This window comes from Manacus candei, unplaced genomic scaffold, assembly GCF_025592945.1.
Source record: "Manacus candei isolate 608988 ecotype Guabito, Panama unplaced genomic scaffold, ASM2559294v1 h1tg000028l, whole genome shotgun sequence".
Lineage (NCBI taxonomy): Eukaryota > Metazoa > Chordata > Aves > Passeriformes > Pipridae > Manacus > Manacus candei.
The window spans coordinates 23002157-23017972 of record NW_026138076.1 but is presented as its reverse complement, the minus strand read 5'-3'; the positions used below and the strand labels follow the sequence as shown (position 1 = coordinate 23017972).

The 15816-nt window shown below is 37.0% G+C and overlaps 1 protein-coding gene across 3 annotated transcripts in view; it reads left to right on the top strand.

Annotated features, from left to right (window-relative positions):
* Positions 1-15816, top strand: part of KLHL2 (kelch like family member 2) — a 58318-nt gene that overhangs the window by 30133 nt on the left and 12369 nt on the right. For all 3 annotated transcript variants that reach the window (XM_051790874.1, XM_051790876.1, XM_051790875.1), the window contains 2 exons: positions 5864-6026; positions 15219-15328. In XM_051790874.1, the coding sequence (XP_051646834.1) occupies positions 5864-6026; positions 15219-15328 (273 nt within the window). The remainder of the gene's footprint in view (positions 1-5863; positions 6027-15218; positions 15329-15816) is intronic.

Here is a 15816-nt window from a genome sequence, read left to right as displayed (position 1 = left end):
ATCTTTAACTATTATGTTCATTTCCTTTTTCCTTATGCCATGATAGTATAAACAGGAAGTGAAGGAGTTTAATTTGCTGAAATGGTTACTTAGAAATAGATGCTCTGTTTCCTCGAGATTTTTTTATTACAGGCGTTAACATAACTACTGTTCTCTGGAATTTATTTCATTTTCATGTAATAACTGAAAATATGCAATATCTGTGATTAGCAAGGATGTAACTTGCTCTTCTGTATGCTTCTATGTTGCATTGTAGTGTATTCGGATTCCTACGCATCTGCTTTCCTAGGTTAGTGTCTTTCCTAGTGTCACAGATTGGTTTTCTTTCCTCCCCATGCAGCAAAGAATGGAATTTTTCTATTTTAGGCAGCACATTATTCAGTTCTCTTGGCATACGCTGCTTTGATTTTTAGTGGCTTATTTGCTTGCAAAGTACTTCAATGTTCTGAGAAATTTTGGTTTTGTTTATGTTGTGGGATCTTGTTTTCAAAACCTGCAATATGATCTTTCATTATTTTCATATTGGCATTATACTGATCCGCATATGTATGTGGTTTTGGTGGGTGTCAATTTGAATTTGAGCAAGAATTCCTGAGAGAAATTTTAAAGAAATTCCAAGAAATTTAGAACCAGTAGAGATGAAAATATTGCCTTAAGCATTTTCATATGTCAGATAGCACAATATGTTCTCTCTAGTAGAATCTATCAGTACAAAAAGAGTGCAAAGAGGATAGCATGTATTGATATAAAATTACTGGATCAAATTGGTTTAATTTAGCAGGCAGAAAGCTTTAATCAATTTAAATTTAACTTTGCATTGAGCTTTTTAAAAGCAGGTCCAGTTAAAGCAGATTGAGGGGCCTGTTCAGTGAATTTTTACTATCTCCCATGTTTGGAGATTCTGCAGCTGCTTATGGCAACCTGTTCCAGGGCTTAAGGAACCTCATCGTTTAAAAAATACCCAACAAAACACAACACAAAGTAACAAAAAAGCAACCTAACTCCTTTTTTTCCTACCAGATTTTCCTGTGTTCCTGCTTGCCTCTTGTCCAAGTGCTATGCATCTTCAAGAGCTGTCTGGCTCACTCTTCTCTACCCTCGCATTAGATAGCTGTAGACTGTAATAAGATCTCCTCTTTCTTTTCTTTTCTAACTGAACAAACTCAGTTTCTGTAGCCTCTCCTTGTAGTATCACATGTTCCAGCCCTCTGATCATCTTGATTGCTCCTTCCACTGGACTTATTCCTCCATTCTCAACTAGTGGGACAGTTACTAAAACCCTGTGTGTTGCATAAAATAGTACCAATCCAGGGGCTGTGGGAAGGGGAGTGTAGCACTGAACTCTGTGAAGCAAATGTACTGTGAAGGGGTGCCTGATAGGTCATCCAGCAGCCCTCAGGCAGGATGGACACCCTTGTCTGGTATGGAGGCACTCCAGGGCAGCTGCTCTGACCAGATTCTTCTAGATATTCCATGAGGATGGTTTAATGTTTGATATCAAATTTACTGTTTTGAAGATACTTGGTACAACATAGTGTTATATTTTGATTTAGCAGAGGCATACTGCAATATGCTGAAATCACAACACAAGCGTTGATATAGCAATTGAAATATATGTTTGGATTACCATGCAGAAGTGATTCCCATTACTGATCTCTGTATGCCCACTGTCAGGATGGTGGGCGTCCCCAGATGACCAGGAAGGAATATATGGGCTAAAGCCATCTCAAGCCCATTGCTCTCTTGAGATCTTCTTCTGTTGGTTTTTCAGTTCTATACTTTGTGAGACTGAGCTGTGTCACGTATAAACTTCTCCACCTGCTGGCCTGGCTAGCTGGGGAAGACCTCATATGCTATTAATGCTACTAATTATTTTAGAGAAGGCTGTTTACACAAGCTGATGACTTACTGGTACAGCCATATATCTAAAGCAAAAGCTACCCTCAATCCCCTTTGAGATATGTTCTACTTTCACATTTCTTCCCTTAATTCATCACCCTTGCCCATCTCCTCTGACCCTTCTTTCATTGTAGGAGTTTATTCATTGGTCACACAGTCTGTATCTTCCTGAGACTGTTGTAAACGTGTTCCCTGTGAACTGATGGGACACAGGTGGCTGGAGAGATGACTGCCTGTACCAACTGCTCGTCACCTTGGAGTTCAATGCACATATGTGTTGAGTCAAGCAGGGAAGAGTCTTCAAAGGCTCGTAGGGGTTAAATCATCTGCTTTAGGAAATCTAGCACTCATTCATCACCACGGTTTTGACACAAAAAAAGAGAATACATGATTTCTTATTTGCCATCTGTAATAATAATCTGTTCAGTTTATTTGATTATAAAAACAACAAATGCTGTGATGAGGATACATTTTCATAGAATAAGCAATTTTTTTTCACCTCTGCATTTCTTGCAATACAAAGCAGTATTCAAGTAATTTTGATCTTTTAAGGAAGGTTATGATACCCTCTACTGGCTATTTTTGGAAATAAATCTAAGCTATAGCCAACCAGTTTAGAGCTAGCTGCAGTTCAACCTAATCTGCACTGCGGTTTTAATGTAGGGGTTTTGTTTGGTTTTGTTTGTTTATTTGTTTGTGTTGTTGTTTTTTGGGGGGTTTTTTTAATGGATTTGAGAGGAGTTTGGGTTGTTTTGGTAGTTTTTCCCTGTCTAATTCTGTCCCTGGCTTCAACAGAATGAAACTATCTGTGATGGAGCTGTATTTTTGAACACAGGTTGTTATGGCTTTGAGGCCAACAGTTCTATAGGTACAAATGAAAGTTAACTAGATGTTGTCACAGCTCTCGTTGCCTAGTAACCAAAGCCCAATGTATAATTGAATGGGATAAATTTGATGCATTTTGTCTCTCTTTTCCTTTTTAGTTGCAGAATATACGAATATTTTTTGGATTTAAATGTTTTATTGTCTGATAACTAAAATGTATTGAAATCTGTAACTTTGCAAACTCAATTACAATGCTTTAAGAGCTGATGTAAATTTCCCATAATAAAGAGTGATCTTCTAGTTCTTGTAACATTGCTTTACTCTTCATATGAACAAGTATGAATGAGCAAGTGTGCCAGTGGAACTGTGCATACAAATATTAAATCATTTTCTGCATGCCATTCTCAAATTTCACCTTTCCATTTTGTATAATAATGATTTGATGATGATTTTATGTATCTTTCTACTGGATCCATTTATGCAGTCAAGGATTGTCCTCAGAGTTATTTGCTCAACTATGCTGACAACATGCCGAAAATTATCTAGGACTGTCCTTGAATTAGTTACTGAATTTGTGAACACTGTGTGCTGCACTGGGACAAGTTGTGTAAACAAATATTTGTACTAGATTTCTAGCCTTGATTTTTGCTGTGTAAGGTCATGATTATAACTTATCATAGCATTAACTATCAAATTAATTATCCACTCACTGTTACAACTAATCATCTATTACAAGTTCTTGTAATAGAAATTGTATACTAATATTATCTTCACACTTATATAAACATATGCTAAAATAAAGTTTAAGTTCACTGTACTGTTTCAGCTTTGTCACTGATAACCTTTTAAACTTTCTAAATTTGTTTTGAATTGTGTGACTATGACATTTATGCCTCTTACATACAGATCTTCTCCACTTACTTTTTTAGACTTTCATATTTTCAAGCATTACCTGTGGTTTGAACTAATTTTTAGTTATGTTGCTTAGCAGTAGTCTGTGTATCTCAATGCAATCACATTGTCTTTTCTTCATTTCTCTTTCATTAATGGTTGATATTCAAAGCAAACTCTTGTATGTATGATCCTTCCTTTTTGCTGTCTGTATTGATTGCCAAATGTGTAAAAAAAGTGATATTATATAATTAGGGTTTAACATCTTGAGGAACAGAAAGATTGTTTTCAAGCAGGCTTCATATATGGCACACTCAAGGGAGAGGAATGGCCATAAATAGTTGAAGTGGGACCAAAAAATTAAGTTTAAAGCAGGCATTAACTCTACAAGCTTGTATCACCCGAAGTTCTTTTTGTTTTAGTTTTGGGTCATAGTTTTTAGTTTTATTAAAAAAAAATAATTCTAAAGATTAAACAGTAACTTTTTAGAAGCTGAGTAGATGGATGCTTACAGAGGTGATGACAAATATTTGATTCTACAGACAGTTACTAAGATTAAAATTTCTTTCAAAGAGCAATAAAATAGAAGTATATTCTGCAGCTTTTATGCAGTAAATGTTAGACAGATTTCTAAATTGGTTTATTCTGCTCTTCCAGCTCTCTTTTTATTTTTCCAGTTTTCTTCTTGTTTGAGTCTCTTTAATTCTATGCAAGTACTGGTTTAAATAAAAAGCATACATTAGCAAGGGTACTGCAGCCAGTGTCTTTGGTGTGTTTTTTGCTTGCTTGTTATTGATGCAGCCCCAGAGTATGTTTTCTCTATATGGAGGTGTACAGTTGAAAGATGTCCATGTTAAAATCTTCACAGAATCATAGAAGCATGGAATGACGTGGGTTGGAAGGGTCCTTAGAGATCATCTAGTTCCAGCCTGTCTGCCATGAGCAAGGGACACTTTTCACTAGACCAGATTGCTCAAAACTCCAACCAGCCAGGCCTTCAACACCTCCAGGGATGGGGCATCCACAGCTTCTCTGGGCAACCCGTTCCAGTGCCTCACCACCCTCACAGTAAAAAATTTCTTCCTAATATCTAATGTAAACCTACCCTCTTCTAGTTTGAAACCATTCCCCTTTGTCCTGTCATTACATGCTCTTGTAAATAGTCTCTCTCCATCTTTTTTGTAGGCCCCCTTCAGGTACTGGAAGGCCACAATTAGATCGCCCTGAAGCCTTCCCTTTTCCAGGCTGAACAATCCCAATTCTCTCAGCCTTTCCTCATAGGACAGGTGCTCCGTTCCTCTTATCATTTTGGGGTGGCCCTTCTCTGGACTTGCTCCAACAGGTCCATGTCCTTCCTGTGCTGGGGACCCAAGAGCTGGATGCAGTTCTCCAGGTGGGGAGTAGAGGGACAGAATCCCCTCCCTTGACCCACTGGGCCACACTGCTTTTGATGCAGCCCAGACTGGTTGGCTTTCTGGGCTGCAAGTGCACATTCCCGGCTCATGTCCGATTGTCTTCTGTCACCGAAGATGCAAACTAACATTCCACACTTGAATGTTCTAAAATAGAAGTCTCACTAAAATAACTGTAAAAGGCACAGAAAATTGTGAAGAAGAAATTGAAGACAGTGATATAGGATTTTGCTCAAAGGCATTATTATGGTTCACCTAAATCTCATGTTTAAGTATTAGTGGACAAATAAAGTGTACTTTATAAAGTTGTTAAAATTCTTCTTTACTTTCTGCCTACTTTGTGAAAGTTGAAGAACAAATAGGTTATTCACACTAATTCCTTATTGATACGGATTTTTAATGAGTTATAGAATATTTTATATGATCAGATTTTTAAATGCCTGAATTATCATTCTTCCAAGAAGGTCAAAGACTTCTTTGGAAGCTGAATTCTGTCCTTATTGGAACCAGTTACATAATTATATACAATACACATAATTTCTGATGCTAACAAAAAAACGGTACAATGTCCAGTGTTTGCATGCAAACAAGATTTATGTATTCTATCGTGGTCTAGAAAACTTTGATTTGAAATCTTAAATGGTATTTGTAGGGAGGTAAAATCATGCTAATGTTGTGTTTTAACTTTTTTAGTTGCATAATGCTGAAATCTTCCTCTCTGTTTTAGTCCTAATTTTTTAATTGTTTATTTTGTTTTCCTTATTAATATCGAGAATACTCTTGTAAATGCTCGGAATTGAATTGGGATATTAACCACCTGTTGCTTCTCCTTACAGGTGCTGCTCCCAGCAGCTGGTCTCTTGCAACTGCAGGATGTGAAAAGGACTTGCTGTGAATTTTTGGAATCCCAGCTTCATCCTATCAACTGCCTGGGGATTCGTGCTTTTGCTGACATGCATGCTTGCACAGATCTATTGAACAAGGCCAACACGTACGCAGGCAAGTTACCATTAGTATAGCATAGAGCTTGATATCTGTATGTGTGGGTACCCACACACATGAATTCCATGCCCACCCCATCCAGAGGGGTGTATTTCATCTCTTTCTCTCTACTACCTTTATGCTTGGTACTAACCTTCTCTTTCCTCTGCAACCAAGCCACCTTCCATTTCTGTCACATTCCTCCAGAAAGCACTTTCCTTGTCTATGCTTCCCTTATTGTCATCGGATTCTTGGAATACTGCTAGCCCATACGACAAGCTGCCAGCTCAACTCCTACTGTGTTTTTGCTATATCTATATGGTGGATTTTAAAGCAATGTACACTCTGTTCTTACTCTCGAGATAAATATGCTGTGCATAGTCAGGGTGCACAGTCAGGTCCAGTCTCTGCACTGCCTTCCTTAATCCCTAGCACTGTCAGGCTTAGTACAAGAGCAATACAAAAAAAGAGAATTAAAACTGAAATGTCCTGATAAGGCTATAGAAAAAAATAAATATGTGATTGCATTACTTTTCATAACTTTTCTAAGATATACAGCGACCAATTAGCATCATTACCAATTACTACAGAGTTAAAATTTAATATTTTCCTGAAATAGAGCACTAACTGCTTCAACTCATATGTCTGGGTCCAAATAATAGGCTTGTTATTGCCTTAAGTAAATTTAAATGTCGTAACCAGAAGGATCTTGATGAATGCTTTCAGTTGTCTTCATTTCTAGAAAATCTGTTTTCTGATATTGATTTTTTTTTTTAACTCCCAGGAGATTATATTGTTTCTATCAAGAATGGCTGTTTCAGGCAAAAACAGATATGCAGCAAACTCATATGATTAGGTATCTGTCAACAGAATCTGTGTTTGCTGTCTTAAGTGTGCAACTGGGGTATCCACATCAGCCATACTCAGAAGTTTTCAGTCTAGTGAAATTTTAGTCAAATTATTGATGTATCAATTAAAAAAAATTGAAAAGGTTTTCAGATTGTTTTTGGAGGTACTAGTTTTTGTAATGCATACAATTAACTCAAGAAGTTGTGATGTGTATGTGACTGACTTTGTGATATTTGTATTTGGACTATTATGCAAAACATTTTAATTAAATCATTTCATCTTTGAATAATACAATATCAAATCCAAAAAGCTATTATATTTTTATGGTTTGTGCAATAGGAAGCAAGACATATATTTATTAATGACAGTTAATATTTAATTTTTTAGGGAACCCATTTTGATATAGCTGTTGCTTAATTTTGAATTTTAAATTATTTTTTCCAACTCTTTTTCTGACTTCTGGGTCTCAGTTACTTCTAAACCAAACTAAACCAAACCTCTAAACTACTTCAGTTACTTCTAAACAATCATTGTTCAGTTTAGTAGTTGAACCCAATATTTGCACAGATTGCTTTCTAGAAATATAAATTCCAAGACCCTGGCAAGACCTTGAGTGCAATATTGGTTAAATGTGTTTTGAGAGCACAGGAACTGTGTCCAGCTGGTAACTCTCCCTCCCTGGGTCATTTTGTTCAGGCATCCTTTGCTGTGCTCAGGGAGACTCTGCAAGCAGGATATAGGCAAGTGAAAAGAAGAGGGAAGTTATTTGTTGGTCCCAGTTGGGACATACAAGCTACTAGGCTGAGCACCAGTACTCTGTTAAAAGCATCAGGGGAGTAAGGGTTGGCCTTCATTTCTCCCTGTAACTGGCTGATCATCAGTCTTGCTGAATGTCTGTCTGCTGACTCCCTGATTTTCTTCTATACAATTCTGTACCTTTTGGGTCAGTGTTTTTCCTCTTGAATTTTCAGGCTACTTACTGCCTGTATCTCAGCCATCATAGCTCATTTTCTCCCTGTTCTTATCTCAAATGTCTCTTTGTGCTTTGTCAAAGCTTTCTTAAAACTGAAAAAAAATTTCTCAAAAGTCTGAGACAAAGATGTGTGGCTGTGCCATTTCAGAATTAGGCCTTGTATCACAGGCAGCCTAACTCCTAGAGTTTTGATATTAAGGCTCCAGAAACTAGTATAGAAAAGGATTATTAGATTGGAAAAAGCAGTGGAAAGTATTTCCCTGTGTCATGATTCGAGAACTCCAAAATCCAGTTCTCAGGTTCAAGCCCCCCTCCCACATCTCAACCTAGTGTGAGATGGATTTCCAGACACCACATGAAACTCAGAATGGGGAAAGGGATTATATATTACAATGACTGTACAAAATAAGTACTACAATACATTATATACAATCTTAACTATTTCTACCATGACATAAAAGTATTTACAATGGATCAAATCTCTTCTCCCCTCCAAATAAAAGTCCAGGAGGGAAGAAGGAAAGATCTTTTCCACTTTCAGAGCAGCATTCTCTTCAGAGTAGCAGTCTATCTCTCTCTCTTCCATGCAGCAGCTGTAGCTGGATCTCTGCCAGTACACACAAGGGGGTATCCAAGCCCCTCGGCCCATCATCTCCAAACGAGGGTCTTCTCTTCCGTGGGCTGCGTTTCCCAGGACAGGGGCGCTTCACCACATCATATCATGAAGCGCAGGGGTCTTCGTGACAGTCCTTATCTTCAGGGGATTCAAGTTCCCTACAGAGCTCTTGGGCTCTGATCTCAGGCTGCCAGTTTAGCTTAGCAACAGCGGTGAGAGGAGGCCAAGGTCACCCCTCTACATTCTTTCTCTGTCCCGGTCTAGCTTTCCAGGACGCTTTGAGCTTCTCAGCTCCTCTCTGTAGTGCTGCTGCACTTCACCCCTCCTTTCTAGGAGGGGTCTCCAAAGGAGTTTGGGGTGTTTTGGTTTCAGTTCTTACCCAAACACTCTCTCTCTCTCTCTCTTTGTAGAGCTTAGTCTGCTCTCTCTGCTGCTGGCTCTTGTTCTCTTCAGACAACTCTGTCTCTCTTGCTTGGCTGCATGTTTGTTTCTGCTGCTTCTCCCTTATCTCTTGGCTCTCAGCCACAGTGTCTGGACGCTGCTCCTGCTGCTGCTCTGTCTCTGCTCACTCACGGTGGAGAAAACTTCTTTAGCTTTCTAGCTACAGGTACTTAGCCCAGTATTACGCTGTTCCAAGTCCCTGCAGCCCCCCTGCCAGGGGCTGGAAGGGGCCCAGCCCCCAGTGGGGCTGCTGCTGCTTCTCCTCGTAGCTCTACAACATGGCTACTTCTTCTACAACTACTACAACTACCTTCTCTTCCGTTCTGCTTGTGATATGTTTATATTTTGCAAAAGCGCTCATTGATTCAAACTTCCAAGGCGGTCACCACCCCCTGGGGATTTACCATTTTATAACTTCAGGGAGAAAACTGTTTTCCCCCACCACACCCTGCTAGAGAAAATGAAAAGCATTTTGATTTTTAACTTCTCCCAGTTTTTATTTTGTTACACTTGCTATGTTATATTTAGAAAAAAGAGGCAGGGAGATAGTTCTGCTAATAGACAGTGATAGCATAAAAACAAATGGATGCCAATGGATCAGAAGTTATTAGAAAAGTGAAACTCTGGAACTTCTTCCAGTGGGAATAAAAACTCAACTTTCATTATAATTGAAGCTTCATAACCCTTTGGTGGGATTGGTCCTTCTGTAGCAGAGTACGAGATTTCTGGGTCCTTCTGTAGCAGAGTGTGAGATTTCTGGGAGAGTCATTTAGATGCATCTGTGATGCCTATGGAGAGATCTGAAAATAGTGGACAATTGATACAGGTTACTTGGAATAAGCTTCTGGTGCAATTAAACTTTAAGAAGCTACTTGTTCTCATGATGGTTCAGAGAGTAATTCTGCTCTGGCTCTTGTTGCGCTTGCACACTCAGGGACTGACTGCGTACAGCTGAGGCCTTTCATCCTTCTTGTTTCAGGATTCCTATGAAGAGGATGTGGCATGAGCATTGCTAGTCTGCTCTCAGTTTTAGCCTGGCATATGTCTTACATAGTCTTAAAGGATGTTCACAGAATAAAAAATTTTCATGAGAAAGTGGTGCATTATATAGTTGTAATGTTATGTACAACCTGAAAATAAATTGGTAAAGCTTTCTAATGAAGAGGGATATGCCATCTTGGACTAAAAAGACCCTTGCTTTGTGCTTATATCCTGACATATTTCTTAGTTATAACCAAAGAATAATAATGTATTTCCCTCACTGCATAGAGCTTTGGAAACATTGGATTACCTGTGGAAAAGGTGTCTTTTGAGGCTTGACACAGCTAGCCTTGTTGGCTTTTAGAATTGTGCTGAGGAGATATTGAAGATACTTTTGTTAGGAAATCTTATCATATGCTGTAATGCAGGGATTGCTGCTTTGTGTTTAACAAAGCAGAAAAGTTTGTGGGATAACAGTTTTCTTGATTCTGGTGCTCTAAGACTAAAACTTTGAACCCTGACAAGACTTGGAAGCATGTCTTCTGTAGACTGTTCTTGTGTACATCCGTATGCATGAGATTCAAAGGATGTAGTTGTCAGAATCTTTCTTATGATTCTATTCTGAGTAGCAACGTCTGTTGCTATGCTGCTGTTGCCTTGGCTTCTATGAGTTTCATGGTGTTCTAAACCCCAGTTATTTAAGCATAAAATTGACAAGTAAATCACATTTTTTAAAAGAATTTGATTCTGCAGTGTTTAGCTTCTGCTCGTTCTCCAGCTGGCAGAGCTTGTGTCTATTCCTCTGCAGTAAGGCTGGGGTTCCTGCTTGACCAGTGCCTTAAATTAGGCCATTAGCAAAGACCTTTTTTCCCAAGCCAAAAAAATCACAATGTGACATTGTGAAGTGAAGCAGTGATTAAAAAACCCTAATTCTTCTTAATGTTTTTGTTTAATCTGCTTGAGAAACTGTTTTTCATCTTTCTTTTAAGTGACCATAAGGCTTAGACCTTTCCAAGCTCCCAAGCTATGCATTGGTCTAAAACAAGAGGTTATCAGTTCAGAAAGAACTGGAAACAGAAAGTGCTGTAATGTTCCAGTGGTTTTGTAGCATTATCACATCAGAAAGGTGCAGATACTCCAGTTAGTTTATAAGAAAATCATCATTTGTTTTGTGAAATAGAAATAATTGGCCTAAACCAGACAAAAGACACTTACGAAACTCAGTATGTTTGGTTATGGTATTTTGTTTTACACATGAATACATGTTCAATTACTGTCATGAAAAGATCTAGAGAATGAGGAGGTTTTCCTGTTTTCCAGCTGCAGACTGGCACTGATAAGCTGTGGCCATTTTTTTTCATACTTTTTTTTTCATTTAATGTGGCTTTGGGAAGATCTCTTCTGATTGCAGGTATACAAATAAGTGAAAAAGTATTTGTGAATTAATCCACAAATGTTCATAGCATAAAATGTCCTATGCAGATTTTAGATATAGCTTTCCTTCCTATGTAATTGAAAAACACAAAGCTAATGTCAATATGTTTATGGCCAGCAAGACTATGTGCCTTTTGGATAGAAGAGGTGTCAAGTGGTTTTTGCTGCATGTGCATGAATCATACATAGCTCCAGACTCATAATGAAAAAATACCAAAAAGTGGTACGTTTACATCTGCTGTTATTTTTCTATGCTCTCCGTGCTGGCATTGTTTACTGTACTTTCAAACATTTTGTTACTAGCCCTTTTCCTGTTGTTAAGGGCTTCCTTTTAGTCCTTTCAGTTTGTCCCTGAAACTGAAGTGCCATCCTGCTGGTACAGGGCAGACAAGGACAGATCTTCAGCTATTCAGATAGAAACTCACTCGGTTGCGAAAATGTGAAAATCTGGTTTTCATATGCAATTGGAACAGATATTTTAGAAATGTCCTAAAATGGAAAGGTTTTTTTAAAGACAGATTTTTAGTTTTGATAATAAAGAAGTAGGATTCTACTTGCTTAGGAAGTGGGAATCTGGGAGCCAAGCCTCTGCAGCTCCTAAGCCAGCTTGTTTCCAGTCTGCCAGACTTTGGAGCCAGCTGGCTTCAATGTCTGAGTAAAGAGGCAAGAAAGGGGGCAGGATTCCAGTACAAATTTGTCAAAGTTGCATACTGCGTGGAAAATTCTGATTTAGGAAAAAATAATTATTTTATTCTCTCATGGAAACTTTCATCTGGATAGTTCTCTCCTTGCTTCATCTAGGAGATGGTCATTAAAAAAGAAGTATGTTACCTAATGCAATAAATAAAATCAAGCTAATTTGAGATTTAACAGGGGACAGATGCATGAAATATTTAATCATGTCATAAGTTTCATCATGGTTGATGTTAATACCTCCAGATTATCAAAGCTTTCAGGATGTGAGCAATAATATGAGATCATACAAATCCTAACCCAGAAGGCAAAAAAATCCAATACTATTTTTCTCTCCTTATTATTAGGAAGAGGACCTAAGTGTGATCTTTTGAAATATTAGTACTGAATCATATTATTTCAAAGATGCTGATATCCTTATTGTTAAAAGTATGCAAAAAGTTTGATTTTCTTAAGCATAATTTTTATATATAATAAAGCCTTCTGTCTTCAACATTTGAACAGCATTACATAAATTGCCATTGGCAGAATTAATTGTTTTTGCATTTCCTTGTTCATTTTCAGTTTTTAATTATTTGAAATAATCCATTTAGCTGTAATTTCAATTGGCTTCTGCCCAAAGGTTATCTATCAATTAGTTATGATGGTTTCCTTGATGACAAGAGATCTGATTCATAAGATTCAAGTTATTTCACCTTATCTCTTTTTTTGATGACTAAAATATATTTAGGAATCTCCTATTTCTATTTCTGTAATTCATTCAGCTGAGAATCTGTAGCTATTGGCTGAGTAGTTTGTTTTAATTTCTCCCTTTTTCACTCTTCCTTCTTCTCTTGACTGCGTGCATTGTTTTATACTTTAAGTACAGAGGCTGACATCCAGCAAAATAGTCTTAGTTTTTGTTCAAGTACTGTCTATTTTTTTGGATTTTCTTCTATGGTTCTCTCTCTAGAGGAGACAGTCTCACAGTCATTGTATTACTTTGAAAATTCTCAGCTTTTACTCTCCTGATTTAGAGGCTAAATCACTTCCTGTTTAGTTCATGACATAAATCTAAAACAACTTTTAAAAAGCAAAGCTTTTATATATGAGTCTATAAAATCAAGTGGGTATTTTTAATTTATGAAGTATATCCTGTCGGATGTGATCCACTATTGGATCAGGTTTCTCAAGGGAAGATGAACAACACTTCAGAACCTCATATTTGTTTGAGATTTGAATGTGTGTTGCTTCCCCTTTCTGCTTACTTCCTAACTCACCTTCTCAGTACAGTCAGGCCTATGGTTTGTGTCACTGTCACTTGAAATTTGGAGTTTATGATAAACTATTTTTTGCAAATTGCTTTTCTCAATTTCTATTTGCCATATGCAAACAGCAAAAACCATCAGATATTTATTTCAATAAGCATACCTCAGAAAATTCAGCTTAAGAAACTGCATATTTTTTGTCTGAAAAGCAGATATGAAAAGATTTGTAAAGAGTGGAAAAGTGGGTGTTATAAAAATCAATAGTATTTCTCCTCGTCCTTTCTCTCCCGTTGCCTGAAGTACTGCAGAAAATACTACCTGTCCATCATAAGAGAATGCTACAGAATTAGAGGGACTTGTAGTGATGATTTTTGCATGAATGAAAAGGCTGGTAGGATAAAGGACTGGAAACACAAGGACCATCTACTTTAGAGATGAAGACTAAAAAGGAAATAGAGTAATGGATGATTTTGAATAGACAGGTCCACTTTCCCTATCATATTAGCATTAGTATGGGGATTCAGCATAGATTGAAATTGAAAACTGAGTAACTTGGTGTTAAATTTATATGCATGGCTTTTTGCCCAGTGTTACTGTGGGATTATTACTATGGGAAAATAATAAAGTCAAAAATTTAACAGGATTCAAGGAGACTAGTCTTTATCTAAGTAAACTCATTGTTTAGTAAAATGTGATTAAGGCAAAATACCATCTTTCTGGCTAGCAATCTCTAATCTTTCATGGTTATAGTGAGATCTTTGTGGGAGGAGGTTTCATTATCATACTTTTCATATAAATTCATATAAATTCTTGGACTTCTGTCTGAAGGAATTTGTGCTGTCTATTTCAAGGAACAGTATGCTGAAGTAGATAAAGGGCGAGAATTATACTGAGTTATATTTATCTTTTTATACTATCTAGATTTTAGTACAGTGCAAAAAAGCTGTTGTACCCTGCAAAGTTGAACTAAAAAATTAGATTTCTTGAGCTGGAAACATTCAGCATTCTTTAATTTTTTTTGACAGCTTAAAACTATTTCTCAAGTATGGAGTCTTAACCATAGTACCACTAGTAGAGTGAGAGAAAAGGTTATAAAATGTGCTTTAATTTGAATATGTTTGATGGCCTCTTTTTACTTATTCTGATTTTGAGTGAATTCTTAAATTCCCAGTAATAGCTGTCCCTTCTGACTTCTATTAAGAATAGCAGAAGGGGAGAAAATAATCTAACTGAATGGAACTACTTTTTAGAGCAACTGAATGGCTTAAAAAGCAATTTTAAGGAAGGGAGGGGGCAACTGAATAATTGAACAACAACCTGATAAAGATATGTTCTGTGTTAAAAGAAATTATTTGGTTCTACAACTGAAAATATTAAATTTTTTCAGTTTTGTTTACTTTAGGTTGAGACTTTAAAAAAAAAAACAAAACTGAGGAAAAATTGCAGACCTTCTACATGTTGTAGAGTTTGGGGTATGCAGTATTTTATAACCTAGGAAAAGTTCTGAAAGATGCAGAGGATCCAGACTTGTTATTTCACACTGCTGTCAAACTGTTAGTTCTAATGATTCAATGTGGAACTATAGGTTTAAAACATGTTTGTCAACAATACACAGAGCATGTTCTTTATCTGGAATCTTTTTTGCTGTATTTGCGTGTACAAAGTTAGCAAAATGAGATTCAAGTAATTATCAAGGACAAGTACTGAGATGAAGCAATGCTGAAAATTGCTACAATTCCTACTTTTAGTATAATGTGTTTTAATATTTCAGTTATTTTAAAAAATCTTTAAATATGAAAACTGTTTGTGAGACAAAGCTTTAAATAGAAAAGGTTTTAAGTTAAGGTATTGCTTCTAGCTATGACAAAATAGCATGCATATTGAATCCTTTTCCTCTGTTTTCCCTTGCTGCATTAATGCTTGTTTTGGGATATATGTCACAGTGTACGTTAGCATATTTCTTTTTCTCCAAACAGAACAGCACTTTTCCGATGTTGTACTTAGTGAAGAATACCTCAATCTTGGTGTAGAGCAGGTGTGCAGTCTTATATCCAGTGACAAACTCACAATTGCCTCAGAGGAGAAGGTAAGACCATCTGTATCCCATTATTCTTTTTATCCTTTTGGGTGAGAGAGCAAGCTTACTCATATTGCTCTTGTACACTTCTTTGGATGTGTTCTTTGTTTCCTTAGTGAAATTAGGCATGTATTGTGCTCAAGTTTAAACAAATTTTTCCAAAAGTGCTATCACTCTGATGTTGAAAATCAGTCTCAACTCTTACAAATCCTCAAACTGTATTAACTCATATAACTCTTTGTTCTTTGAAAAAAAACCAATAAACAAACTACATTAAACGGAAATTCCTTCTCATCTTCATGCAGAACAAACAGAACACATGCTGAGTCACATACACAAGAGTTTGATTTACCAAGGGATAAATAACTCAAAGTTGGCAGAGCAAGTATATGCCATTTACTAACTTTAACATCAGAAGTCCCACAGAGGTATTAAAACTCTGTATATATATGTGAGCTGTTTAGCCTGACTGAACAAATGCAGGTTGCAAAGGAGAT